The sequence below is a fragment of the Pristiophorus japonicus genome, chromosome 19 (genome assembly GCF_044704955.1).
Source record: "Pristiophorus japonicus isolate sPriJap1 chromosome 19, sPriJap1.hap1, whole genome shotgun sequence".
In the NCBI taxonomy this organism is placed as follows: Eukaryota; Metazoa; Chordata; class Chondrichthyes; family Pristiophoridae; genus Pristiophorus; species Pristiophorus japonicus.
This window is the reverse complement of record NC_091995.1, coordinates 72,019,582-72,046,469: the sequence shown is the minus strand read 5'-3', so window position 1 is coordinate 72,046,469 and position 26,888 is coordinate 72,019,582. Positions and strand designations below refer to the sequence as shown.

General features: G+C 53.2%; 1 protein-coding gene across 1 annotated transcript; it reads right to left on the bottom strand.

Annotated features, from left to right (window-relative positions):
• On the bottom strand, window positions 1-26,048 carry foxred2 (FAD-dependent oxidoreductase domain containing 2). The gene is given in 9 exon segments (XM_070861578.1): window positions 1-777; window positions 4,260-4,430; window positions 5,314-5,555; window positions 7,325-7,490; window positions 17,604-17,770; window positions 18,815-19,099; window positions 22,323-22,473; window positions 22,476-22,546; window positions 25,477-26,048. Coding segments are annotated over 9 exon segments (1,938 nt in total). The 5' UTR covers window positions 26,010-26,048; the 3' UTR covers window positions 1-625.
• Window positions 26,049-26,888: the final 840 nt, after the last annotated feature.

Genomic DNA, 26,888 nt, shown 5'->3' with positions numbered 1-26,888 from the left:
TAACGGACCAGTCTGTTGTAATGATGTTGAGTACAGACCCCGAACATCACAATCGGTCTTTCCATAGATGCCGAGTGACCTGCTGTATGTGTCCAGCATGTTCTGCTTTTAAATAAGTGCGAGGTTTGACTAGGGCTGGTACACACAAAGGTTTAGTCTTCCGCTGTGTGAAGCAGAAGTCCGGCAGGGACAGGAATTGGCAGCGTTGAAACTTTAAGCATCGCAAGTGACCTTCAAACGCCATGACAGGCGATCAAAACCGAAAAAGGAAGCATTTAAAAAATATGTGTTGGGGACAGCCCCAACAAGCATTAAATCTAACGATGCAAAAATAATCTCCCTGCGATCTGGATGGATATTTTTGGCTTGTTTTTGTATAAATATACATTGCACAGAAGTTGCATAAAGCCATAGCGAGTTCCTTGTGTATGATAGCAGTGCTGCCTCTGTCCTGGAGTCATTCAGTTCTGTAACAGTTCGGTCCACGTGGGCCTCACCTGCTTGAAGTGCACGGGTAGTCAGGCCGCAGTCAGTCACTAAACAGTTCCACCTTAAATCCTTCCGTTGCTCAGGTGGTTGCCGTGGCCTACGGCCCATCCCCCTGGTCACTGGACAGGTGCTGCCGTCAGCGCTCTTCGACGAGACCATGTCGCTGGAAAGGTGGCTCAGCCCTGCGCTGCAGGTTCTCGTTGCCCAGCAACCCTTGCATGTTTAAGTAACCGTGGCCACAGAAAGGCGGCACATGCTGATTGGTCAAAGCAAACTTGAAGCAGGATTCTGCAGGGAAAATGGAAACCCATTAGAACATGAAACCATTCCATAAATTCAACTCCTACAAGAACACATTTCTCAAAATACAAGCTTTCCCAATGTTAAGAAGGAACTTGCATTTCTATCGCGCCTTTCACAACCTCAGGACTTCCCAATACATTTTAAAGCCAATGAAGTACTTTTGGAATGTAGTCACTGTTGTAATGTAGGAAACGGGGCATGCAATTTGCACACAGCAAGCTCCCACAAACAGCAATGTGATAATGACCAGATAATCTGTTTTTGTGATGTTGGTTGAAGGATAAGTATTGGCCAGGACACCTGCTCTTCTTCAAAATACTGCCATGGGATCTTTTACATTCACTTGAGGGGGCAGACAGGGTTTAACGTCTCATCCAAAAGGCAGCTCCTCTGACAGTGCAGCACTCCCTCAGCACTGCACTGGAGCGTCAGCCTAGATTTTGTGCTCAACTCCCTGGAATGGGACTTGAACCCACAACCTTCTGACTCAGAGGCTGCCCACTGAACCACAGTTGACAGATAGCAAAACCAATGGACAGCTGAGCCATGCAGTGCAGAAGGCCTCACGTTCAGTGCCTGGCAGATCTCAAACAACTCTACGGTTGGGGACGTATAATTGGTGTGAATGCTCTTCGATGGGAAGGAGGAGATTCTGCTCCTGACCATCGTGCAGAAATCCTCCTTGAAATCGTGCCTCCTTGGATGTCAGGGTAGGAGTAGACACACACACTCGACACTGGGGCTTCACATCGAGCCTGCAACACACCGTGCCACGAGCATGAAAGGTGGCAGAGAGAGTCCGCAACCTCCCGATCTGAGGACGATGTAATGTATGCACCTGTGAGTATGCCCGCAGGTTTGTAGAGATGTTGAGGTGCCCTTGCCAAAAGGGGCCACCCGATTTAATGTTTTCTTAAAAAAGTGGTAGAGCTGGTGAGTTGGGAGTGGCTTAGCCAGTCACGTGATGTTCACAAGACTCAATAAAACCCCAGCCAGTTGGGTTCGGGGGATCCACGATGAGGCAGGTGGTTGTGAGCCTGGTGGATGAACTGGTAATGTGTAGTGTGCTGGTTTATTAGCAAAAGGTTTAACAAACTAGTTCCTAATTGCTTAAAGATTCATAGCTAAGAACTCATGAAGCAAATACATTACAGACAGGATGAAACTCTGGCAGCTGCCTGAACTGCCGTGCCCACAGATTGTCCCCAGCCACATGGCTCTTGTTCCAGGGCAGAACGTGCGCTTCTTTCATCCCTTTCCCGCCTCAAACCTCCACTCCGGGCTAAGTCGGAACCTGGAGGGGTGGCTTTGTACTTACAATTCACGGGCTGGGTGTTGGCATAGACTGGGGCTCGGGCCCTTTATTTACCGTGACATTTGGCTCCACTGAAAGGGGAACGATAGTTTCATGAGGAAAGTATAGGGGCGGCACCAAGAGTCAGTTAGCCTTCAAGCTGCTCAGAAACAAGTGGGGTCGACAGGAAAATTTAAACTAATTCTAGGTTAATCCGGACTTGGCCCAATTGGGGGCACTCGGCCGGGGTCTCCTTAAACTAGTATTCATCCGGCCGTATAGCTCTGCTTTAATAACCTTTAATTTATCTTCCAGGTGTCAGTGAGTACTGAAGGAACGGCAGGGTTACGGACAAAATGCGGGGGGTGGGGACTCAGCACGACTGCTCTTCAAAGAGCCAGCACAGGCTCGACGGGCCGAATGGCCTCCTTCCGTGCTGCAAGTTTCTTTGATCGTTGTTGTCAGGCCAAGTCTCTGGCAAGGAGTCTATGGACAGATGCCCCAGTGGCTCAGTCTCTGCTGCCCCCCCTCCCTTCCCCATTTCTCCTGAAGGTGTCGACTCCCACTGGGGTCAGGTCCCATCGAGATAGGACACGTCCCAGCACTTCACCCGAAGGGTTATTCTCCTTGGGCCAGACGAGATATTGCAGAGAGTCATCATCATAGGCTGTCCCTCGAGCGAGGATGACTTGCTTCCACAACAGTCCACAGATGTTTCAATGAAGGACCCGATGTTCCAGTCCTGAACTCCAATTGAAGGGGTGGAAGATGCCTGTGCGTGGATTTGTTTTTAACGTGTGGTGACCGTTGCACACCAGCCACCACACGGGCTTGACAGAGCGAGGTCTTGGTCCAGTGGCAAGGGTTAACCAGGATGACTGGAGACCAGCTCTGCTGCACGGACCTAGCGAGCACATATCGCACAGTGTAGGCTGGGCCCTCGCTTCTTCTGGGCCCCGTACCCTCGTTCACCGCACCTCTGCTCATGATGTTCCAGGGCCCGGCGCTCCAGCTCTATTTATAGCCCCGACCTGCGGTGGTGTTCTCACACAGGTCGGGGCGGCCCACAATGTAGAGTATCAGAGCAGTGATTAACAGTGCACTTAGCACCCCCACCCCCACAGAATGAATGCACGGTCTAGTGTGACCACACCACGCAGGCCAGGAACATCTTCAGCTGGCTCTCGAAGCCGTGATGAGCTGGGGCAGAGGTGGGGGCCAGACAATGGGGAGGGGAGGGGGCACAAATCACGCAGGGTTCCAGCTCCTGATCGGGATGAGACAGTGATGCCCTCCATGGTCAAACAGCTGGCGGTGAACACCACCTAGGCTGGCAACTGAAGAAGAGGCTCCGAGCAGAAGTGCTGAAGAGTGAAACCATACCCCAGCAATTCTAAGAACATAAGAAATAGGAGCAGGAGTGGGCCATATTGCCCCTCGAGGCTGCTCCGCCATTCAATAAGACCACGGCTGATCTACTACCTCAACTCCACTTTCCCGCCCGATCCCCATCTCAGCCTTGAATATATTCAATGACTCAGCTCTCTGGGGCAGAGAATTCCAAAGATCCACGACATGCTGAGTGAAGAAATTTGTCCACTTCTCAGTCTTAAGACTAAATGGCCGACCCCTTATCCTGAGACTGTGCCCCCCAGTTCGAGACACTCCAGCCCGGGGAAACAACCTCTCAGCATCTACCCTGTCAATCCCCCTCAGAATCTTATGTTTCAAATGAGATCACCTCTCATTCGTCTAAACTCCAGAGAGTGTAGGCCCAGCGAATCAGCCAAAGACGTTTTCCAGCAATGGGTAACTGCGCAGTCCGGGGTCTGAACTCCGGGGCACTGGGGGAGATGGGGGGACCCAGCTCCGGGGCACCGTGCAGGAACATTTTCTATGTTCTGTGCTGTTAGGGCAGCGATGGTGGAGGGGCTAAGTTAGTCACAGGATCCCTGGACTTGGCACTTGGGAGACTCCCAGAGGTGGCGGGGAATCAGGTCATCCTGGGGCACAGCACTAAGGGGGAGGGACTCTGCCCTGCTGCCCCACTGCTACAGCGACAGCCTGGGCAAGCAGTCACGGAGAAAGAAACGGTCTTCAACCCAGGGGGAACAGCAGGAGATAGAGCCACCTTTAAATAAGGAAGTGACTTCATTACAAGAGGATGTCCCACCTGCGAAGAAGCTTCGGAGGTCAGTGCCCAGGCAGTTCTCCAGGAAGCGACGCAGTGGCAGGATGTGAGCTTTGGCAGCTGTCCAGTCAGTCAGGAAATCTTCCACAATGTGGTGGATGAAGTACGGCCGGGGCAAGGGCCAGAACTTCGGTCTCTGCATCATCTCCGTCTCTGAAAGCAAGCAGAAAGTTAGAACTGGCGCCCTCCGCTCACTGCCACTCCCCGTACACAGACCCACGCTCCGCTCCCCGTACACAGACCCACGCTCCGCTCCCCGTACACAGACCAGTGCCCTGCTTCACACTATTCCCCATACACAGACCCTCGCTCCGCTCCCCGCTATTCCCCATACACAGACCCTCGCTCCGCTCCCCGCTATTCCCCATACACAGACCCTCGCTCCGCTCCCCATACACAGACCCACGTTCTGCTCCCCGCTATTCCCCATACACAGACCCACGCTCTGCTCCCCATTACACAGACTGGCGCCCTGCTCCCAACTATTCCCCATACAGACACTCACTCTGCTCTCCGCTATTCCACATACATAGACCCACGCCCTGCTCCCCATACACAGACCCTCACTCTGTCCCCACTATTACCCGTACACAGACCCCCACTCTGGCTCCGCTATTCCCCATACACAGACCCGCTCTCTGCTCCGAGCTCTTATTACTCTCCACGTGCAGCCTTTCTGCCCCAACACAGAGCCGGCGAGCTCGTGGCCATGAAAACCAGGGAGATGATCGACCCAACGGCCGGTGGGTGAGCACACTGAGCTAAAGAACGGTGGCAACTCCTACCTCAGTAAAATGCCAACAGTTTCGTGCTCAGCTCGATGGGGTGACTCCAGGGGCCCTGAACACTTGGCTCAGCATCCTTTGCAAATTGCCCTAAAACATAGCTTTCCTTTACAATGTTCGGACTAATGTAGCTCTGTGTTTACAATCGATATGCCCATTGGATCAACTGTCATGTAGCACACAAACCTTGGCCTGTGGAGAGCTTGAAGGTGGCGAGAGGGAGGGAGGGGAAGATAGGGTGAAGCACTGACCTGTTGGGAGATGTCTGTAGAAGTAGATGACGGGATGGAGGAAGTTCGAGAGCCACGCGTGTCTGGGCTCTCCCACTGAACGGCTGGGATGGAAAACGTCAGCCTCTGGTCTGGAGAAGTTGCTCCCATATTCCAGGTTAATAACAAATAGCCCATTTGTCGCATCTCTCCCAGTGTTTTCCCGAAGCTGAGGAATTGCTCCAATGGGATACTCTTCCAAGTATTCAAACTCGGTGGCATTTCTACAAATACAGAGCAGGACTGACGTTAGCGGCCGTGGGACACAGGAACTCCTCCCCTGTACGGGATACACACTTTGTTTCTCTCGACTTCATCATGAGGCCTCTGCTCGTCAGCATGGTTGAAATTATAGTGTGGAGCATGGGGGGAGTCACCGATCGTAGCCAATGTCCGACACCAGCTCACTGCACATCCCTATTTAAACAACACTGGCGACAGCATAACACCGAGCCACTCAGACCTGACGTGGCAGTTTCAATTCCCAAACAGAGTGGAGTTTGCCAATCTCAGCCAGCTGGCCTCAGCACTCTGGGCGAGGGGGGAAAATCAGCTAGTTCTCCCACTCCTGATCATCGGCCAGTGCATAGGGCGAGAACAAAAACAACAACTTGTATTTATATAGCACCTTTAATGTAGTGAAACATCCCAAGGCGCTTCACAGGAGTATTATGCGATAAAAATTTGACACTGAGCCACACAAGTAGAAATTAGCACAGGTGACCAAAAGCTTGGTCAAAGAGGCAGGTTTTAAGGAGTGTCTTGAAGGAGGAAAGAGAGGCGGAGAGGTTTAGGGAGGGAGTTCCAGAGCATGGGGCCCAGGCAACAGAAGGCACGGCTACTGATGGTTGAGCGATTATAATCAGAGATGCTCAGGAGGGCAGAATTAGAGGAGCGCAGACATCTCGGGGGAAAGAGATTGTGGGCTGGAGGACATTACAGAGGTAGGGAGAGGCGAGTCCACGGAGGATGAGAATTTTAAAATCGAGGCATTGCTTAACCAGAAGCCAATGTAGGTCAGCGAGCACAGGGGTGATGGGTGAGCGGGACTTGGCTGCCCGTGTCCTAACTCGCACCGAGTTTTGGATCACCTCTAGTTTACGTAGGGTAGAATGTGGGAGGCCAGCCAGGAGTGCGTTGGAATAGTCAAATCTAGAGGTAAAGGCTTGGATGAGGGCTTCAGCAGCAGATGAGCTGAGGCAAGGGCGGAGACGGGCGATGTCACGGAGGTGGAAATAGGCAGTCTTAGTTATGTCACAGATATGTGGTTGAAAGATTTAGGTGTCCTCGTACAGGAAGCACAGAAAGTTAGCATGCAAGTACAGCAAGCTATTAGGACAGCAAATGGTATGTTATCCTTTATTGCAAAGGAGTTGGAGTACAAGAGTAGGGACATCTTACTACAATTGTACAGGATTTTGGTGAGACCACAGCTGGAGTACTGTGCACAGGTTTGGTCTCCTTATCTAGATTGATTCCTGGGATGAGAGAGTTGTCCTATGAGGGTAGATCGGGCCTGTACTCTCTGGAGTTTCGAAGAATGAGAGGTGATCTCATTGAAACATAAGATTCTAAAGGGGGGTTGACAGGGTAGATGCTGAGAGGTTGTTTCCCCCTGGCTGGAGAGTGTAGAACTAGGGGGCACAGTCTCAGGATAAGGGGTTGGCCATTTACAACTGAGATGAGGAGGAATTTCTTCACTCAAAGGGTTGTGAATCTTTGGAATTCTCTGCCTCAGAGAGCTGTGGGTGCTGGGTCATTGAGTATATTCAAGTCTGAGACAGCCCCAAACGGTGGGATTTGGGGTTGGATTCAACGCAAAGAAACAAAAACAAGTGCATCACATCACAAGCCAAGGTCAGTCAGGGCGGCGTGAATCAAGGTATGGTGACAGGAGCTTTTACTGGGTGATAAAGAATCAGCATGCTGCATTGGCGGTCATAAATAGTGCGCCGAGCCCGGACTAGATGTATAAAAGTGGAGATTCACTCACTTTCGTAGCAGCACAATGTCAGCAAGGACACTGAACATCTGATACAGACCAGAGGCCTCGTTGACGCGCTTGATTATGGCATTGGTCAGCTGGCAGACGGGCAGGACCGTGGCCGGCCAGCGGATGCCGTGGTACCGATGCTCCAGCAGGTGGTGAACTGCACGGGCTGGTGGAAGCAACCAAAAACCGCAGGTTATATAAAAGCAGCATTGCAGCCAGTGCATGGCAGTCAAACGTGATGTCTGGGTCCTTGATCACACTTGTGGTATAAAACGTGTACAGTTCTGGTCACCACAATACAGGAAAGATGTGATTGCACGAAGGGTAGAGGAAATTCATGAAACGAATTTTCGGACTGGAAAAATTTAGCTATGAGGAAAGATTAGATGGGCTGGGGTTGTTTCCTTTGGAACAGAGGAGGCTGAGAGGAGACTTAATTGAGGTGTATAAAATTGAGGGGCCTAGACAGAGTGGATAGGAAGGACCTATTTCCCTTAGTAGAGAGGTCAATAACCAGGGGGCATAGATTTAAAGTAATTGGTAGGAGGTTTAGAGGGAAGTTGAGGAGAAATGTCTTCATTCAGAGGGTGGTGGGGGTCTGGAACTCACTGCCTGAAAGGGTGGTAGAGGCAGAAACCCTCACCACATTTAAAAAGTACTTGGATGTGCACTTGAAGTGCCGTAACCTACAGGGCTACGGACCAAGAGCTGGAAAGTGGGATTAGGCTGGATAGCTTTTTGTCGGTGTGGACATGAAAGGACAAGTGGCCTCCTATGCCGTATTTTTCTATGATTCTATGATACACGTAAATGACTCCGTTGGTAAAAGCAGCCATCCAGACCAAAAGGGCCATCATTCATCCCAGTCTTCGCTAATGCGTCAGTGCACCAGAGGCATTGATAGCAAGAAAGGAATCCGCATTTATATACCGTCTTTCACATGCTTAGGTGGTCCCAAGGTGCTCACAGCCAATGAATTACTTTTGAAGTGCAGTCATTATTGCAGCATGGTGAAATGTGGTTGTTCCCTGACTGGAGAGTCTAGAACCAGGGGTCACAGTCTCAGAATAAGGGGTCGACCATTGAGGACTGAGATGAGGAGAAATTTCCTCACCCAGAGGGTTGTGAATCTTTGGAATTCTCTAACACAGAGGGCTGTGGATACTCAGTTGTTGAGTATATTCAGTTGTTGTGTAAAGTTTTGGTCTCCTAATCTGAGGAAGGACATTCTTGCTATTGAGGGAGTGCAGCGAAGGTTCACCAGACTGATTCCCGGGATGGCAGGACTGACATATGAAGAAAGACTGGATCGACCAGGCTTATATTCAGTGGAATTTAGAAGAATGAGAGGGGATCTCATAGAAACTTAGAAAATTCTGACGGGATTGGGCAGGTTAGATGCAGGAAGAATGTTCCCGATGTTGGGGGGGAAGTCCAGAACCAGGGGTCACAGTCTAAGGATAAGGGGTAAGCCATTTAGGACCGAGATGAGGAGAAACTTCTTCACTCAGATAATTGTGAACCTGTGGAATTCTCTATCACAAAGTTGTTGAGGCCAGTTCATTAGATATATTCAAAAAGGAGTTAGATGTGGCTCTTACGGCTAAAGGGATCAAAGGTTAGGGAGAGAAAGCAGGAATGGGGTACTGAAGTTGCATGATCAGCCATGATCATATTGAATGGTGGTGCAGGCTCGAATGGCCTACTCCTGCACCTATTTTCTATATTCAAGACTGAGATCGATAGATTTTTGGGCACTAAAAGAATCAAGGGATATGGGGATTGGGCGGGAAAGTGGAGTTGGAGTAGAAGATCAGCCATGACCTTACTGAATGGTGGAGCAGGCTTGAGGGGTCGTATTCCCTATTCCTGATGTTATGTTCTTAATTTGCTCAAAGATCCCACAAACAGCAATGAGATAAATGAGCAGTTATCCAGGTATTGGTGGTGCTAGTGGGCCCGGGACAGTGGAAGAACGCGCCTGGTCATCTTGAACAGCACCACCTGAACAAAAAGACAGGGTCTCGGTTAAATGTCACATTCAAAGTACAGCACCTCCGACAGTGCCGCCACCAGTCAGTAATGCAGTGCATTGTCAGCACAGATTATGTGCTCAGATCATGAAGCAGGGCTTGAGCCCACAAGCTTGAGTTAGAGGCTCATTGACCCAGGCTGATATCATGACACAGACACCTTACCGGTCCCAGGGTCAATCTCCGATTTATGCAGTTGGACAATCCCACCCGAGGGGGATAAAACTGACCTCTGTCATGGAGTTGGGTTTGAGTGGGGGGGGGGGGGGGGGGGGAGGGTGCGGGGAGGGAGAGAAAAAGAGAAACATCAGACGGGGTTCCTATTCTTGATCATTATCCAGTGACTCCTCCTGGAACGTACATGTGTGAGAATATTGGAAGAAAACAGAAGTAAGTTTGACTGTGCTTTCTCCTGTGGCCCACAGGTCTGGCAACACTCGCGCATGGGCAGGGCACAGGTGGGCAGTCATTTAGCAGCGCAGTGCCCTCAAGAGAGGGGAAGGAGGGGGGGAAAAGTGGAGAAAGCACAAGGGGATGTGCTGTGTATTGCACCAACAACTTACATTGATATAGCACTGAGCAAAACGTCCCAAGGCATTCACAAGAGTGTTATAAAACAAAATTTGACACCAAGCCACATAAGGAGATATTAGGACAGGTGACCAAATGCTTGGTTAAAGAGGTAGATTTTAAGCCGAGACCCCCCCCAAGGAGGAGAGAGAGGCAAAGCACCGTGCATGGCCTCCGGACGTCTCAAAGCACTTTACAGCCAACGAAGTTAGTTTTGAAGTGCAGTCACGGTTGTAGTATAGGAAACACGGCAACCAATTGGCGCACAGCAAGATCCCACCAACAGCAACGCGATAATTACCAGATAATCTGTTCTTTTTCAAGTGATGTTGATTGAGGATAAATATTGGCCAGCTAGGTTTTAAGACACATTTAGAGAGAGGTAGAGAGGTTTAGAGAGAGGGTGCAATACACAGCACATCCCTTTGTTGCCTTCTTCCAGGCAGCTGAAGACACGGCCACCAATGGCGGAGTGATTAAAATCAGGGATGCGCAAGAGACTAGAATTGGAGGAGCGTAGAGATCTCGGGGAGGGTTGTAGGGCTAGAGGAGGTTACAGAGATAGGGAGGGGCGAGGCCATGGAGGGATTTGAAAACAAGGATGAGAATTATTTTTAAAAAAAACGAGATATTGCCAGACTGGGAACCAGTGTAGGTCAGCGAGCACAGAGGTGATGGGTGAACGGGACTTGGTGCGAGTTAGGACACGGGCAGCACAGCTTTCGATGAGCTCAAGTTTGCGGAGGCTGCAAGATGGGAGGCCAGCCAGGTGAGCAACTCCATGGGCACTCGGTTTTGTCTGGATACTTGAGCAATAGAAACGGGGCAGTTACTGGAGCAACGAGAGCTGCGGCAGCTACAGGAAGTGACTGCAATATAAGCAGCATTAGTACTGGTTAGGAGCACAGCCGGCACGCAGATACAGCGCCACTACTCTCCTGTGAACATGGGGAAATATCGGAGGCTGGGGTCACGTTCCTAGCCTCCTTTACACTGGGCATCAGCCAAGTATTCAAAGGCAGCTGGCTTGGATCAAAAGTCAGCTGTAAATTAGCGAGGCGATCTGTCTCTGCTTCTCCGCATCCCACTGCCCTACATGAGAAACCCATCGCTGATCTGCACCGAAACTTACTGCAGTTGGAAAGGTCAGCAGGAGGACACCAGTCTTTGTGACAGGCCCCGCAGCACTTTTAATCAGATTTAAAAGGACCAGGATCAAAAGGACACACGTCTGATGTGAGCCAAGCTGAAATTGGAGCCCTGCAGGCATGTCCACCCTGAATCCTATTACCATTCCTTTGTTGCATTAACAGCGAGGAAGATAGAGAGGAGGGTTGGCACGATGACGCAGCCCTGCTTGACCCCGGTCCGGACGTGGATTGGGCCTGTGGTGGATCTGTTGGTCAGGATCACGGCCTGCATGTCGTCGTGGAGCAGACTTTTGGGGGCAGCCGAAATAGAGGAGGATGCTCCAAAATCCCTCATGGTTAACCGCTCAAAGGATGCCATGTACAAGGTGTCCCCTGCATTTCTCTTGTAGTTGTCACACAGTGAAGATCATGTCCGCTGTACCCCTTAGTGCAACTCTGGGAGGAGCTCTTCAGCCACAAGGAGAAGACGATTGAGGAGGATTCTTGCGATTACTTTCTCAGTGGCCGACAACAGGGAGATTCCTGTCACTACCGCAGTCGGACATGTCCCCTTTTTTGAAGATGGTCACGATTATGGCATCTCCGAGATTGCCTGGCATGCTGTCCTCCTTCCAGATGAGAGATGAGGTCATGCATTCGTGCCAGTAGTGTTTCTCCGCCATGTTTTAGTGCCTCGGCAGGAATTCCATCTGCTCCCGAAGCCTTGTTGTTCTTGAGCTGACGGATGGCCTTTTCTACCTCGTGCAGGGCTGGGGTTTGCTGAGATGGTGGCGGGTAGCATGCTGCGGGATGGAGTCGAGGACACTCACGTCGAAGGTAGCGTCTCGGTTAAGGAGATCTTTGAAGTGCTCCTTCCAGCGGGCATTGACTGCCATGGTGTCCTTAATGAATGCTTCTCCATTCTTGGCCAGCATTGGGGTGGGGCCTTAGGTACTTGGGCCATAGGTGGTCTTGACTGCGCTGAAGAGTCCTCGTAAGTCGTGGTCATCAGCCAGCTGCTGTATCTCCTGTGCTTTCTCCACCCACCATCTATTCTTTAGGTCGTGGGTTTTTTGTTTGACCTCGGCCTTCACTTGTGGAGCTGCTTTGTTGCTCCCGAATTGGGTTGCTGCTTTAAGTTCAGAAATGCCCCGTGTTTGCGGCTTATTAGCTCCTGGATCTCCTGGTCATTCTCATCAAACCAGTCTTGGTGTTTCCCGGTTAAGTGACCAAGCGTCTCTGGTTATGGTGTCCTTGGAGGGCAGACCAGGCGCTGTGGGCACTCTGCGTCTCGGGGTCAGCGAGGGTCGCCAGGTTGGCAGTGAGACGCTGGATGTATCGGGCTTTCTTAACTGAGTGCCCAGTCGTTGATTTTCCTGCGGCATTGTTTCTGTTGCTATCGCCATTTTGGGGCTATATTGAAGTTAATGATGGAGCGGATTAGGCGGTGGTCCATCCAGCAGTCGTCTGCTCCGGTCACGTCCTTTTGGTTCCTTGCTTGGACGATGACGTATTCAAGCAGATGCCAGTGTTTGGAGCGAGGCCTTGTACTTGTCCCTCTGACGCAACAAGGTGTTGGTGATGACAAGGTTATGTTCTAGGCATTGTGTCAGGAGCATGGTACCGCTGGAGTTAGTTTTCCCTATCACCTCTCTGCCGATCACGCCTCCCCAAAGGTCCGTGTCCTTACTCACTCTGGCATTGAAATCGCCAAGGAGAATCAGCTTGTCGTCCATAGAGACTCGGGACAGGGATTGTTCGACGCTGGAGTAGAATTCCTCTTTGGTCTCATCTGTTGCGTTGAGTGTTGGGACGTACGCACTGATGACTGTGGCACACGGATTCCGGGCTAGGATGAGCCAGAGAGTCATGAGACGTTTGCTTATCCCGCATTGGGGGGGGGGGGGGTGGGGAAGTCTCTGAGACGGCCCACCAGCTCATTCTTGAAGGCGAAGCCAACGCCATGCTCCTGATCCGGCGGCGTCCTTCGGAGTCCCTTTTGCCAGCTCGGAGCCGGCCTTGGCAGCGACTCCGGAGTCATTTCAGCTGGCGGCCCAATCTGCGGAGGCGAAAGCAGCTGGAGGAGCAGCGGCGGAGCCATTGTTGGGCACGTGGCACGGGGTAATGGCGGCGGGCGCGGGTAATGGCGGCGGGCACGGGAGGCACGGGTAATGGCGGCGGGCACGGGAGGCGCAGGTAATGGCGGCGGGCACTCTGACTTCTCTCACGACCCTTCGAGAAGCTAAAATGGAGCAGGGCCCCAGCGTCTCATCCCCACCCCTCACACCTCAGATCTCCCACCACCTCTCCTGAAGTCGTTGCTCAGCGCCGAGCTTACGGCTCACACCCCGCCGTAGGCAACTAGGCCCATACAGTGAAGCCTGGTTTCTCGTCGTCTCGGACCCCCTTCCCACTGGACCACGACCGTGCTCTGCTGAGCCTGTGAGATAGCAATGGCCACCCCACGTTAAAAGAACTCACGCACAGGCATCTTTCACCTTTCAAAACGAATTTCGGGACCTGGAACATCAGCAGCCTCATGGACAACCCAACAGCGACAGACCGGAACACTGCACCGCCATAGTTGCCCGGGAACTCAGACGCTACGACAGTGACATCGCCGCCCTTAGGGAATCCCGGCGGGCAGGGGAAGGCCAGCTCAAAAGACCAAGGTAGTGGTTACACCTTCTTCTGGAGTTGTTGAGGCCAGTTCAATAGATATATTCAAAGGGACACGGACCTCTGGGGAGGCATGATCGGCAAAGAGGGAATAGGGAAAACTAACTCCAGCAGTACCCTGCTCCTGACACAATGCCTAGAATATAACCTTGTCATCACCAACACCTTGTTGAGCAAGATGTGGCCCTTACGGCTAAAGGGATCAAGGGGTATGGAGAGAAAGCAGGAAAGGGGTACTGAGGTTGAATGATCAGACATGATCTTATTGAATGGCGGTGCAGGTTCGAAGGGCCGAATGGCCTACTCCTGCACCTATTTTCTATGTTTCTATGAAAGGCAAACCAGAAGAAGAACGCCTAGTGCCTATATACACTGGACGAGGTGTAGTGCGCTGGTTAAATAGCCGCAAGTCTCGTCCTGCCTCCAACTCAGTGGCTGACAGTGGTGTCAAGGCTGGGGAGGGGGAGGGGAAATGAGGAGGGCGGGGGGGGGAAAATGAGGAGGGCGGGGGGGGGGAAAATGAGGAGGGCGGGGGGGGGAAAATGAGGAGGGCGGGGGGGGGAAAATGAGGAGGGCGGGGGGGGGAAAATGAGGAGGGCGGGGGGGGGAAAATGAGGAGGGCGGGGGGGGGAAAATGAGGAGGGCGGGGGGGGGAAAATGAGGAGGGCGGGGGGGGGAAAATGAGGAGGGCGGGGGGGGGAAAATGAGGAGGGCGGGGGGGGGAAAATGAGGAGGGCGGGGGGGGGAAAATGAGGAGGGCGGGGGGGGGAAAATGAGGAGGGCGGGGGGGGGAAAATGAGGAGGGCGGGGGGGGGAAAATGAGGAGGGCGGGGGGGGGAAAATGAGGAGGGCGGGGGGGGGAAAATGAGGAGGGCGGGGGGGGGAAAATGAGGAGGGCGGGGGGGGAAAATGAGGAGGGCGGGGGGGGAAAATGAGGAGGGCGGGGGGGGGAAAATGAGGAGGGCGGGGGGGGGAAAATGAGGAGGGCGGGGGGGGGAAAATGAGGAGGGCGGGGGGGGGAAAATGAGGAGGGCGGGGGGGGGAAAATGAGGAGGGCGGGGGGGGGAAAATGAGGAGGGCGGGGGGGGAAAATGAGGAGGGCGGGGGGGGAAAATGAGGAGGGCGGGGGGGGAAAATGAGGAGGGCGGGGGGGGAAAATGAGGAGGGCGGGGGGGGGAAAATGAGGAGGGCGGGGGGGGGAAAATGAGGAGGGCGGGGGGGGGAAAATGAGGAGGGCGGGGGGGGGAAAATGAGGAGGGCGGGGGGGGGAAAATGAGGAGGGCGGGGGGGGGAAAATGAGGAGGGCGGGGGGGGGAAAATGAGGAGGGCGGGGGGGGGAAAATGAGGAGGGCGGGGGGGGAAAATGAGGAGGGCGGGGGGGGGAAAATGAGGAGGGCGGGGGGGGGAAAATGAGGAGGGCGGGGGGGGGAAAATGAGGAGGGCGGGGGGGGGAAAATGAGGAGGGCGGGGGGGGGAAAATGAGGAGGGCGGGGGGGGGAAAATGAGGAGGGCGGGGGGGGGAAAATGAGGAGGGCGGGGGGGGGAAAATGAGGAGGGCGGGGGGGGGAAAATGAGGAGGGCGGGGGGGGGAAAATGAGGAGGGCGGGGGGGGGAAAATGAGGAGGGCGGGGGGGGGAAAATGAGGAGGGCGGGGGGGGGAAAATGAGGAGGGCGGGGGGGGGAAAATGAGGAGGGCGGGGGGGGGAAAATGAGGAGGGCGGGGGGGGGAAAATGAGGAGGGCGGGGGGGGGAAAATGAGGAGGGCGGGGGGGGGAAAATGAGGAGGGCGGGGGGGGAAAATGAGGAGGGCGGGGGGGGGAAAATGAGGAGGGCGGGGGGGGGAAAATGAGGAGGGCGGGGGGGGGAAAATGAGGAGGGCGGGGGGGGGAAAATGAGGAGGGCGGGGGGGGGAAAATGAGGAGGGCGGGGGGGGGAAAATGAGGAGGGCGGGGGGGGGAAAATGAGGAGGGCGGGGGGGGGAAAATGAGGAGGGCGGGGGGGGGAAAATGAGGAGGGCGGGGGGGGGAAAATGAGGAGGGCGGGGGGGGGAAAATGAGGAGGGCGGGGGGGGGAAAATGAGGAGGGCGGGGGGGGGAAAATGAGGAGGGCGGGGGGGGGAAAATGAGGAGGGCGGGGGGGGAAAATGAGGAGGGCGGGGGGGGGAAAATGAGGAGGGCGGGGGGGGGAAAATGAGGAGGGCGGGGGGGGGAAAATGAGGAGGGCGGGGGGGGGAAAATGAGGAGGGCGGGGGGGGGAAAATGAGGAGGGCGGGGGGGGGAAAATGAGGAGGGCGGGGGGGGGAAAATGAGGAGGGCGGGGGGGGGAAAATGAGGAGGGCGGGGGGGGAAAATGAGGAGGGCGGGGGGGGGAAAATGAGGAGGGCGGGGGGGGGAAAATGAGGAGGGCGGGGGGGGGAAAATGAGGAGGGCGGGGGGGGGAAAATGAGGAGGGCGGGGGGGGGAAAATGAGGAGGGCGGGGGGGGGAAAATGAGGAGGGCGGGGGGGGGAAAATGAGGAGGGCGGGGGGGGGAAAATGAGGAGGGCGGGGGGGGGAAAATGAGGAGGGCGGGGGGGGGAAAATGAGGAGGGCGGGGGGGGGAAAATGAGGAGGGCGGGGGGGGGAAAATGAGGAGGGCGGGGGGGGGAAAATGAGGAGGGCGGGGGGGGGGAAAATGAGGAGGGCGGGGGGGGGAAAATGAGGAGGGCGGGGGGGGGAAAATGAGGAGGGCGGGGGGGGGAAAATGAGGAGGGCGGGGGGGGGAAAATGAGGAGGGCGGGGGGGGGAAAATGAGGAGGGCGGGGGGGGGAAAATGAGGAGGGCGGGGGGGGGAAAATGAGGAGGGCGGGGGGGGGAAAATGAGGAGGGCGGGGGGGGGAAAATGAGGAGGGCGGGGGGGGGGAAATGAGGAGGGCGGGGGGGGGAAATGAGGAGGGCGGGGGGGGGAAATGAGGAGGGCGGGGGGGGGAAATGAGGAGGGCGGGGGGGGGAAATGAGGAGGGCGGGGGGGGGAAATGAGGAGGGCGGGGGGGGAAATGAGGAGGGCGGGGGGGGAAATGAGGAGGGCGGGGGGGGGGAAATGAGGAGGGCGGGGGGGGGAAATGAGGAGGGCGGGGGGGGGAAATGAGGAGGGCGGGGGGGGGGAAAATGAGGAGGGCGGGGGGGGGAAATGAGGAGGGCGGGGGGGGGAAATGAGGAGGGCGGGGGGGGAAATGAGGAGGGCGGGGGGGAAATGAGGAGGGCGGGGGGGGAAATGAGGAGGGCGGGGGGGGAAATGAGGAGGGCGGGGGGGGAAATGAGGAGGGCGGGGGGGGAAATGAGGAGGGCGGGGGGGGGAAATGAGGAGGGCGGGGGGGGGAAATGAGGAGGGCGGGGGGGGAAATGAGGAGGGCGGGGGGGGGAAATGAGGAGGGCGGGGGGGGGGAAATGAGGAGGGCGGGGGGGGGAAATGAGGAGGGCGGGGGGGGGGGAAATGAGGAGGGCGGGGGAGAGAGTGGGGAATGAGGAGGGCGGGGGAGAGAGTGGGGAATGAGGAGGGCGGGGAAGAGAGTGGGGAATGAGGAGGGCGGGGAAGAGAGTGGGGAATGAGGAGGGCGGGGGAGAGAGTGGGGAATGAGGAGGGCGGGGGGTGGATGAGGCGAGGAGAGGGAGGAGGCTGAATGGGCCCGGCCAACGTGAAGCAGCCGAGCCGAAGACTTCGGGCGGGGATCGACCTGAGGGAGTGGAGAATACCGAGGTAAGTTTTCGCCGCGGTTTTGAGTGTGGAAATCAGGCGTGGCTCGCGGGGCTGCGCCGTTCTAGGCGCGGCCCGAACCTTGACCCCTATGTGTTTTTTCACTTCAGCAGATGCAAATAGTCCCGATGCTCACTTGTGTAGCGGAACCCATGGATGAACCCGCCTGCAGACTTCCTGTAATCGATGGAATGACTGGCCGTCCCCATCACAAACATTCCAGGCAGGCTTTCCGATTCGTAGATGGCTTTGACCAGCGGGTACTTATTCATGCGGCCTCGTCCACTCTGAGGTTTGGTAAGACTGTCGGAGAAACAAGAGCAGGGTTGACGATGGGCATGCTTTTATTTTCCTCCTCAACAAATTTTCTATCCTAAAGGCCCTTGCTGAGGCTTGGCACCTTGGGGACATCTGCAACCATCCAGTAGCATGCCCACCGTTTGAGAGCGTGCGTTCCCGGTCGCTCAACTACGGAGGGCATCACAGCCGAGTTAGCCCCTGTCCCTTACCCGAAGTTCACATTTCTAGCAAGGCTCGCTGGATGAGTGACTAGGGGCATGAGCCCTGGTTCATTTCCCCATCCCCAGCTCAGTGAACATAACAAATAGGAGCAGGAGCAGGCCATTTGGCACCTCAAGCCTGCTCCGCCATTCAATAAGATCATGGCTGAACTGATCTTCGGCCTGAACTCCACTTCCCTGCCCGTTCCCAATAACTTTTGACTCCCCTATAGTTCAAAAATCTGTCTACCTCCACCTTAAATATATTCAATGACCCAGCCTCCATAGCTCTTTGGGGTAAAGAATTCCAAAGATTCTCAGAAAAAATTCCTCCTCATCTCAGTTTTAAATGGGCGACCCTTTATTCTGAAACTATGCCCCCGAGTTCTAGAGTCCCCCACGAGGGGAAACATCCTCTCTCCATCTACCCTGTCAGGCCCCCTCAGAACCTTGTATATCTCAATAAGATCACCTCTCACTCTTCTAAACTCAAATGAGTATAGGCCCAATCTGCTCAACCTTTCTTCATAAGACAAATCCCTTCATCTCAGGAGTGGTGCCGAGTTCAATCTCTGCGCCTCCAGCCACCCAGCGGTTGACTCAGCACAGGCTGGGGATCGAACCGGGGGCCTTCCTGATCCCGACGGCTCATTTTCAGACTGGAACGAAGAGTGATTCTGGCACTCCCTCAGCACTGCACTGGGAGTGTCAACCTAGATTTTGGTGCTCAAGTCCCTGGAGTGGGACTTGAACCCACGACCTCCTGACTCAGGGGCGAGTGTGCTACCCACCGAGTCACAGCTGACACTGCCCGAGAGTTCAAAGGGCGCTGCAACTGCGCACTTACTTGTTGAAAATGGAAAAGTCGAACTTCCACCCCAAGCAGCGGATGACGCGGTCGTAAGGCTGACGCACGGCAAAGTTATCGGCCCCTTCTTCAGACAGTAGGCGCTGGTCGTTGCTGTTGTACGCTGGGTCCTGGGAGGCGTTGCTCTTGTCAAAGTAGTTCCTCAAGCGGAGGTACAGCTTTCCCTTTTTGTCTTGGATGATGACAATATTGCCCAGGTCTCCCTCCAACAAGCCATCCAGTGACTTCAGTTGGTAGGTGTCCAGCATGGCATTGTTCACTGCCCTGAGGTGCACAAGAGCGAAGGAGGTGTTAGGGACCGAAAGCAGCAGGTCCCCTCGGCTGACCAGCTAACCGCCCAGCAGAGCGGCACTCTTCCAAACCTGCAGACCCGAGACATTCAAGTAGGCGGAGCAAGGGATGGAAAGAGGCAGCACCACGGGAGAGCGGGGCCAGGTCAGTACAGGCAGGCAGCATCACAAAAGGCATAGAATACAAGAGCAGGGAGGTTATGTTTGAACTGTATAAAACACTAGTTAGGCCACAGCTAGAGTACTGCGTGCAGTTCTGGTCACCACATTACAGGAAGGATACGATTGCACTCGAAAGGGTACGGGGAGATTTAAGAGGATGCTGCGTGGACTGGAGAATTTTAGCTATGTGGATAGCCGGAGTTGTTTTCTTTGGAACAGAGGAGACATGGGGCAGACCTTATTGAGGTGTATAAAATTATGAGGTGCTCAAATAGAGTGGAAGGACCTATTTCCCATAGCAGAGAGGTCAATAACCAGGGGGCATAGATTTAATGTATTAGAGGAGAGCTATGGGGAAATCTTTTCACTTAGAGGGCGGTGGGGGTCTGGAACTCACTGCCTGAAAGGGTGGTAGAGGCAGAAACCCTCATCGCATTTAAAAAATACTTGGATGTGCACTTGCAGTGCTGTAACCTACAGGGCTACGGACCTAGTGCTGGAAAGTGGGATTGGGTTGGATAGCTCTTTTTTTTGGCCGACACAGGACACGATAGGCCGAATGGCCTCCTTCTGTGCCGTAAATTTCTATGATTCAATGAAGAGCTGTAGAACTTGAGGGAAAGAAGTAAAGTTAATAAAACAAGCTGTATTACAAAATTTGTATTTATGTCTGAGTTTAAAAAGATCATTTTTCCCTATTGGCTCAATATTTCTTAAGCACTTGGATGTGGAATAGAACTCTGCTTTCACCTGTGCTATTTCTCTATGATCGGGCGAGGCGGTTTAGAACTTGTGTAAAGTGCCTGAGGTTGCTCAGCTTGTAAGAAATATTGAGCCAATAGGGAAAAATTATCTTTATAAACTCAAACATAAATACAAATTTTGTAACACAGCTTGTTTTATTAACTTCACTTCTTTCCCTCAAGTTTAGACGGTTAAAGGGCGATCTAATCAAAGTGTTTAAAATGTTAAACGGATTCAATAAATGATTTCCTCTAGTGGGAGAATCCAGAACAAGGGGCACAATCTTAAAGTTATAGTCAAGACATTCAGGAGTGAAATTAGAAGCTCTTTTTCCCCACACAAAAGGTACTGGAGACCTGGAACTATCCCCCAATAGACTGTGCATGCTGAGACAACTTAAATGTTCAAGACTAAGATTGATGGATGTTGTTAGGGAAGGGTATCATCCAGGGCTGTGGAGCAAGGGTGGGTGAATAAAGTTGAAATACAGATCAGCCATGATGGAGGTCTATTTCAAGAGCCTGAAGGGTTGAAATTAATGCTCAAGATACTTGTAATGAACACATTTGGCTGTTGGTATGAACTTCTTTGCACTATTTAAAAAATAGATTTGTCAATCCATTTCCTTTAATTGGATTAATGAATTCATTGAAATAATGCATCGTAACGTTCATGCAAATGTACTTGTGTTTGTTATAAATACCAGAGATTCAATTGAACCCATCATTGTACATGGTCTGTGGAAGGGTCAGGCCGATAGCCCACTTCTCATACTCCCTCCACCATTGGTGCACTTTACATAGAATTACATTACATAGAAAGTACAGCGCAGAAACAGTGCACAGTGACGTTCATACAAATGTGCTCCTGTGTTTGTTATAACACGGGGGCCCAACTGGTCCATGCCGGTGTTTATGCTCCACACAAGCCTCCACCCACTCCTTGTTATCTAACCCCATCAGCACAGCCTTCTATTCCCTTCTCCCTCATGTGTTTATCCAGCTCCCCTGAAATTAATCGATACTACTCGCCTCAACCACTCCCTGTGGCAGCGAGTTCCACATTCTCACCGCTCTCTGGGTAAAGAAGTTTCTCCTGAATTCCCCATTGGTTTTATTAGTGACTATTTATCGCCCTTAGTTTTGGTCTCCCAGCCCCCCCACCCCACCCCCGCCCCAAGTGGAAGCATCTTCTCTACACCTATCCTATCGAACCCCTTTATGATCTTAAAGCCCTCCAACAGAAATCACTGGATGGTATCATGGGTGAAAATCCTGGCCAACTTGTCTCGCCCAGGGGCCATGTCCTGTCTCCACTCTCAACAACAACTTGCGTTTATATAGCACCTTTCACAGGAGCGTTATCAAGCAAAGTTTGTCACCGAGCCACAGAAGGAGATATTAGGACCGGTGACCAAAAGCTTGGTAGGTTTTAAAGAGCATTTTAAAGGAGGAGGGCGAGGCAGAGAGATTTAGGGAGGGAGTTCCAGAGCTTAGGGCTTAAGCAGCTAAAGGCAAAGTCACCAATGGTGGAGCGATGAAACTCGGAGATGGGCAACAGACCAGAATTGGAGGAGCGCAGAGATGTCGGAGGGTTGTAGGGCTGGAGGAGGTTACATAGAGTTATGTCCCTACGGTCAGCTATCTTTTTGATAAAGATACAGGTGTCAGTTGTGCTGCCTGCTGCCAATGTTGAAGCCCCAGCATCGAAGCACTGACCACACGCGACCAGCTCCATTGGGCAGGCCACATTGTTTGCATGCCTGACACAGGACTCCCAAAGCAAGCACTCTACTCGGAACTCCTACATGGCAAGTGAGCCCCAGGTGGGCAGAGGAAACACTTCAAGGACACTCTCAAAGCCTCCTTGATAAAATGCAACATTCCCACCGACACCTGGGAGTCCCTGGCCCAAGACCGCCTTAAGTGGAGGAAGTGCATCCGGGAGGGCGCTGAGCACCTCGAGTCTCGTCGCCGAGAGTACGCAGAAATCAAGCATAGGCAGCGGAAAGTGTGTGCGGCAAACCTGTCCCACCCACCCCTTCCCTCAACGACTATCTGTCCCACCTGTGACAGAGACTGTTCCCGTATTGGACTGTTCAGCCACCTAAGAACTCACTTTTAGAGTGGAAGCAAGTCTTCCTCGATTTAGAAGGACTGCCTATGATGACGATCGCTGATGAAAACACTCGGCACTGAAATGGGAAAGCGATTCTTGCCGATTGAAATCAGATCAGCTGGCACTGTTGAAGCCGACACAAGCGGCCGAGCGGAAGCCAGGCTTCGACTTACCGAATGTCTCCGACGTAATGAGTGGCCCAGGCGAGCCGCACGCGGGACCGGCTCACCGTGTGGATAAAGTTGGTCACTCCGATGATGTTGTCTGCCGTCTCGAACGCCGCATTACCCCGGCCCAGGATGAGCACCGTCTGCCCAACAAAGAGCCCTCGGCGTGCTCGGAGCCCGGAAAGTCAGGCGTGTGGGGCACCCACATCCCGGTTGCAACCAACAGGACACTGAAAGGAGAGAGCGGAACGGCAACTAACAGCACGGCATTGAACACACAAAGGGCGGTGCGCACTCACCCACCAATCTCCGCAACTCAACAAACACTAGCTACTGCGGGTGCTGGGACATCTGAAATAAAAACATAAAATGCTGGAAACACTCAGCAGATCAGGCAGCACCTGTGGAGAGAGAAACAGGGTTATAATTTCAGGTCGGACCTTTCATCAGAACTGGAAATAGAGATACAACGGGTTTTAAGTTTAAGCAAGTGCAGAGGCAGGGAAAGGTGGGAGGGGAGGAAAGAACAAAAGGGAAGATCAATGATAGGCAGGAGAGATTAAATGACCAAAGGTATGATTGTACAAGGAAAAAGGAGATGGTAATGGGTGCTCTGTACAATCCTCTCCAGGGGCTGTCAACCCACTCCAGAAACTTGAGCACTAAAATCTAGCCTGACACTCCCAGGGCAGTGCTGAGGGAGTGCTGCACTGTCGGAGGTGCCGTTTTTCAGATGAGATGTTAAACCGAGGCCCCGTCTGCTCTCGCAGGTGGACGTAAAAGATCCCATGGCACTATTTGGAAGAGTTATCCCCGGGCTCCTGGCCAATATTTATCCCTCAAGCAACATAAAAAATAAACATTATCTGGTCATTATCACTTTGCGCAGATTGGCTGCTGTGTTTCCCACATTACATCAGTGACTACACTCCAAAATTACTTCATCGGCTGTAAAGCGCTTTGAGACGTCCAGTGGTCATGACGTCAGAGGCTATATAAATGCAAGTATGTGTTTTATTTAACCTCTCCTGTCTATTACAGATCTTCCCTTTTGTTCTTTCCTTGCTCCATCTTTTCCTGCCTCTGCACTTGTTTAAAATCTATTATAACTCGAACATTTTTCAGTTCTGACGAAAGGTCATCGACTTGCAACGTTAACGCTGTTTCTCTCTCCACAGATGCTGCCTGACCTACTGAGCATGTCCAGCATGTTGTGATTTGATTCCCCAAGTCCACAATCCTCTTTAACATTGCGTCCAGTGTCACACAGCGCTCGGCAGCACCGGGGGGGGGGGGGGGGGGGGGAGTAACGCCCGATGTGGTCAGGTCGACAGTCCCTTACTGCTCGAGGCCTGCACATCAGGAGCCGACAGCACGAACCACAGCCTTTTTTTACACTCCGTGCCTTTCACTTGATGGAACACTTTGATCTGTTTCCATTCAACAGCGTGCGATGTAAATGAAATGATTTTATTTTTATCTGGGCCTCTTGCAATCCCAAACTGGATACAAGAAAATCCTCGTCTGATAGTTAATCTGTCTCTATCTAACTCGCTGGTGCAACCGTGAATTTGGTCAGCGCTTCATTGAATTTTGCCCTCTTGTTCTAAACTCCAGACCCAAGCTCCATTCTCGCTATGCTGAAATGAAGCCTCGACTCGCGAGGCATTCATTTGCAGGACCTCAAAACTGGGCAGTCCTTTATCAGTTTCAAAGGAGTCAGCCGTGGCTCAGTGGGCAGCACTCTCGCTTCTGAGTCAGAAGGTTGTGGGTTCAAGTCCCACTCAAGGAAATTGAACACATAATCCAGGCTGACACTCCAGTGCCAGTGCTGAGGGAGCGCCGCACTGGCGGAAGTGCCATCTTTCAGCTGGGACGTTAAACCGAGGCCCCGTCTGCTCTCTCAGGTAGATCCCATCGCACTATTTCGAAGAAGAGCACGGGAATTCTCCCCGGTGCCCTGACCAATATTTATATCCCTCAAAACAGATTATTTGTGGGAGCTTACTGTGCGCAAACTGGCTGCCTGGTTTCCTGCACTTAAAAAAAAAAAGTACTTCGCCAATCTGTGAAGCGCTTTGAGATGTTGACAAGGCCTTAGAAAAGGTACAGGGGAGGTTTACCAGGATGTTACCAGGGATGAGGAACTTCAGTTATTAGGAGAGGTTGGAAAGGTTAAGACCGTTCCCCTTGGAACAGAGAAGGTTAAGAGATGACCTGATGAGGTTTTGATAGAAATGATTCCCTCTGGTGAGTGGGTCAATAACCAGAGGTCATAGATTTAAAATCATTAGCAAAAGATCTAGAGGGCAGATGAGAATTTTTTTCACAGAGCGTTGTCGGGACATGAAACGCTCGACCTGAAAAGCTGATTCCATAAATAATTTTAAAAGGAAGTTGAGCAGATACTTAAGCATGAGGGACTTGCAGGGTTACGGACAAAGAGAGGGGATGTGAGACTAAGCATGACTGCTCTTTCTAAGAGCCAGCGCAGGCTGAATGGGCTTCTTCTGTGCTACAAGTTTCTATGGTTCTATGAAAGTCTATTTACTCAGCAGAAGCTACTTAAACAGTGCATTATAGCAACAGTCTACAGGGTCTATTTAAACAGTGCACTACAACAAACAGTCTACAGGGTCTATTTAAACAGCGCACTATAGCAAACAGTCGACAGAGTCTATTTAAACAGCGCATTATAGCAGTCTACAGAGTCTATTTAAACAGTGTACTATGGCAAACAGTCTACAAGGTCTGTTTAAACAGTGCATTATAGCAAACAATCTACAGAGTCTATTTAAACAGCATACTATAGCAAACAGTCTACAGGGTCTATTTAAACAGCGCACTAAACAGTGCATTATAGCACACAGTGTACAGAGTCTATTTAAAAGGAATCTCTATGAGCTCATGACCAAAACAACATTTCCCGATAAAAGCAGAATTGTTTCTCCAGTAAAATCAATCCCAGTCACTTACAGCACTGCGGTCTCAGGGAGGAATTACCCAATCCTCTCCTTGCTGGCCGGGAATAGTCACTATACGCAGCCTGGCAACCTACATGTACAGGCTCAGGGGCCGTGAATGGCTATTCGGACAAGAAGCAGAAACCCACTGCTGCCAGCGCTGGCTGAAGCCGTCAGGGTAAGGCGCAGTGACATACCTGCACCTGTAATGGTGGTCATTCTGATCGGTCAGGAAGAAGTAGTGCCCGCTCCAGGCCCCGGAGTCCTTCTCTGCTTCGATCCACTTTATCTCGGTGTTGTATCGAACCTTCAGGCCAAACGCTCGCGCAAAGTCGTTCAAGTAGTGCACCATGGTGTCGGCATGGGGGAAGAACTCTTTGGAGTAGTGTTTATAGAGCAGATTGTCGTTGTGGCTGAGCAGCGAGTTCCAGTCGTGGCGGAGGTTAAACTCTTTGTTCTGCTTCCCGGTGTAGCGCTTGTTGATACTGATGAGCTTCCGGTGACGGGGATAACGAGCAAAGAAGCTGCCGGAGAGGTTGCTGCGCTCGAAGACCAGGTAGTGTCTTTGGGACTGCTGTAGAAAGTAAGCGATCTGCAGGCCGCCAGGACCCGCCCCGATCACACAGTAGTCGAGGTGCAGGTAGTCTGTCGGCGCAGCTCCATACGAAGAGGCAAAGGTGACACTGGCCACAAGTGTGGCAATGGTACAACCCATCCATGATATCGGCATGTTGTTACCGGGGCACTGGTGCCTAACCGAAATGAGACACAGACATTTACTCTGAGGCAACATGGTGTGAGCACTCACTCCTGAGTCATAAGGTCGTAGGTTCAAGTCCCACTCCAGACACTATAATACATGCTGGTACACCCAGTGCAGTACTGAGGAAGCGCTGCACTGTCAGAGGGGCAGTACTGAGGGAGCGCCGCACTGTCGGTACTGAGGGAGCGCCGCACTGTCGGTACTGAGGGAGCCCCGCACTGTCGGTACTGAGGGAGCCCCGCACTGTCGGTACTGAGGGAGCCCCGCACTGTCGGTACTGAGGGAGCCCCGCACTGTCGGTACTGAGGGAGCCCCGCACTGTCGGTACTGAGGGAGCCCCGCACTGTCGGTACTGAGGGAGCCCCGCACTGTCGGTACTGAGGGAGCCCCGCACTGTCGGTACTGAGGGAGCCCCGCACTGTCGGTACTGAGGGAGCCCCGCACTGTCGGTACTGAGGGAGCCCCGCACTGTCGGTACTGAGGGAGCCCCGCACTGTCGGTACTGAGGGAGCCCCGCACTGTCGGAGGGGCAGTACTGAGGGAGCGCCGCACTGTCGGAGCGGCAGTACTGAGGGAGCGCCGCACTGTCGGAGCGGCAGTACTGAGGGAGCGGCGCACTGTCGGAGGGGCAGTACTGAGGGAGCGGCGCACTGTCGGAGGGGCAGTACTGAGGGAGCGGCGCACTGTCGGAGGGGCAGTACTGAGGGAGCGGCGCACTGTCGGAGGGGCAGTACTGAGGGAGCGCCGCACTGTCGGAGGGGCAGTACTGAGGGAGCGCCGCACTGTCGGAGGGGCAGTACTGAGGGAGCGCCGCACTGTCGGAGGGGCAGTACTGGGGGGGGGTAA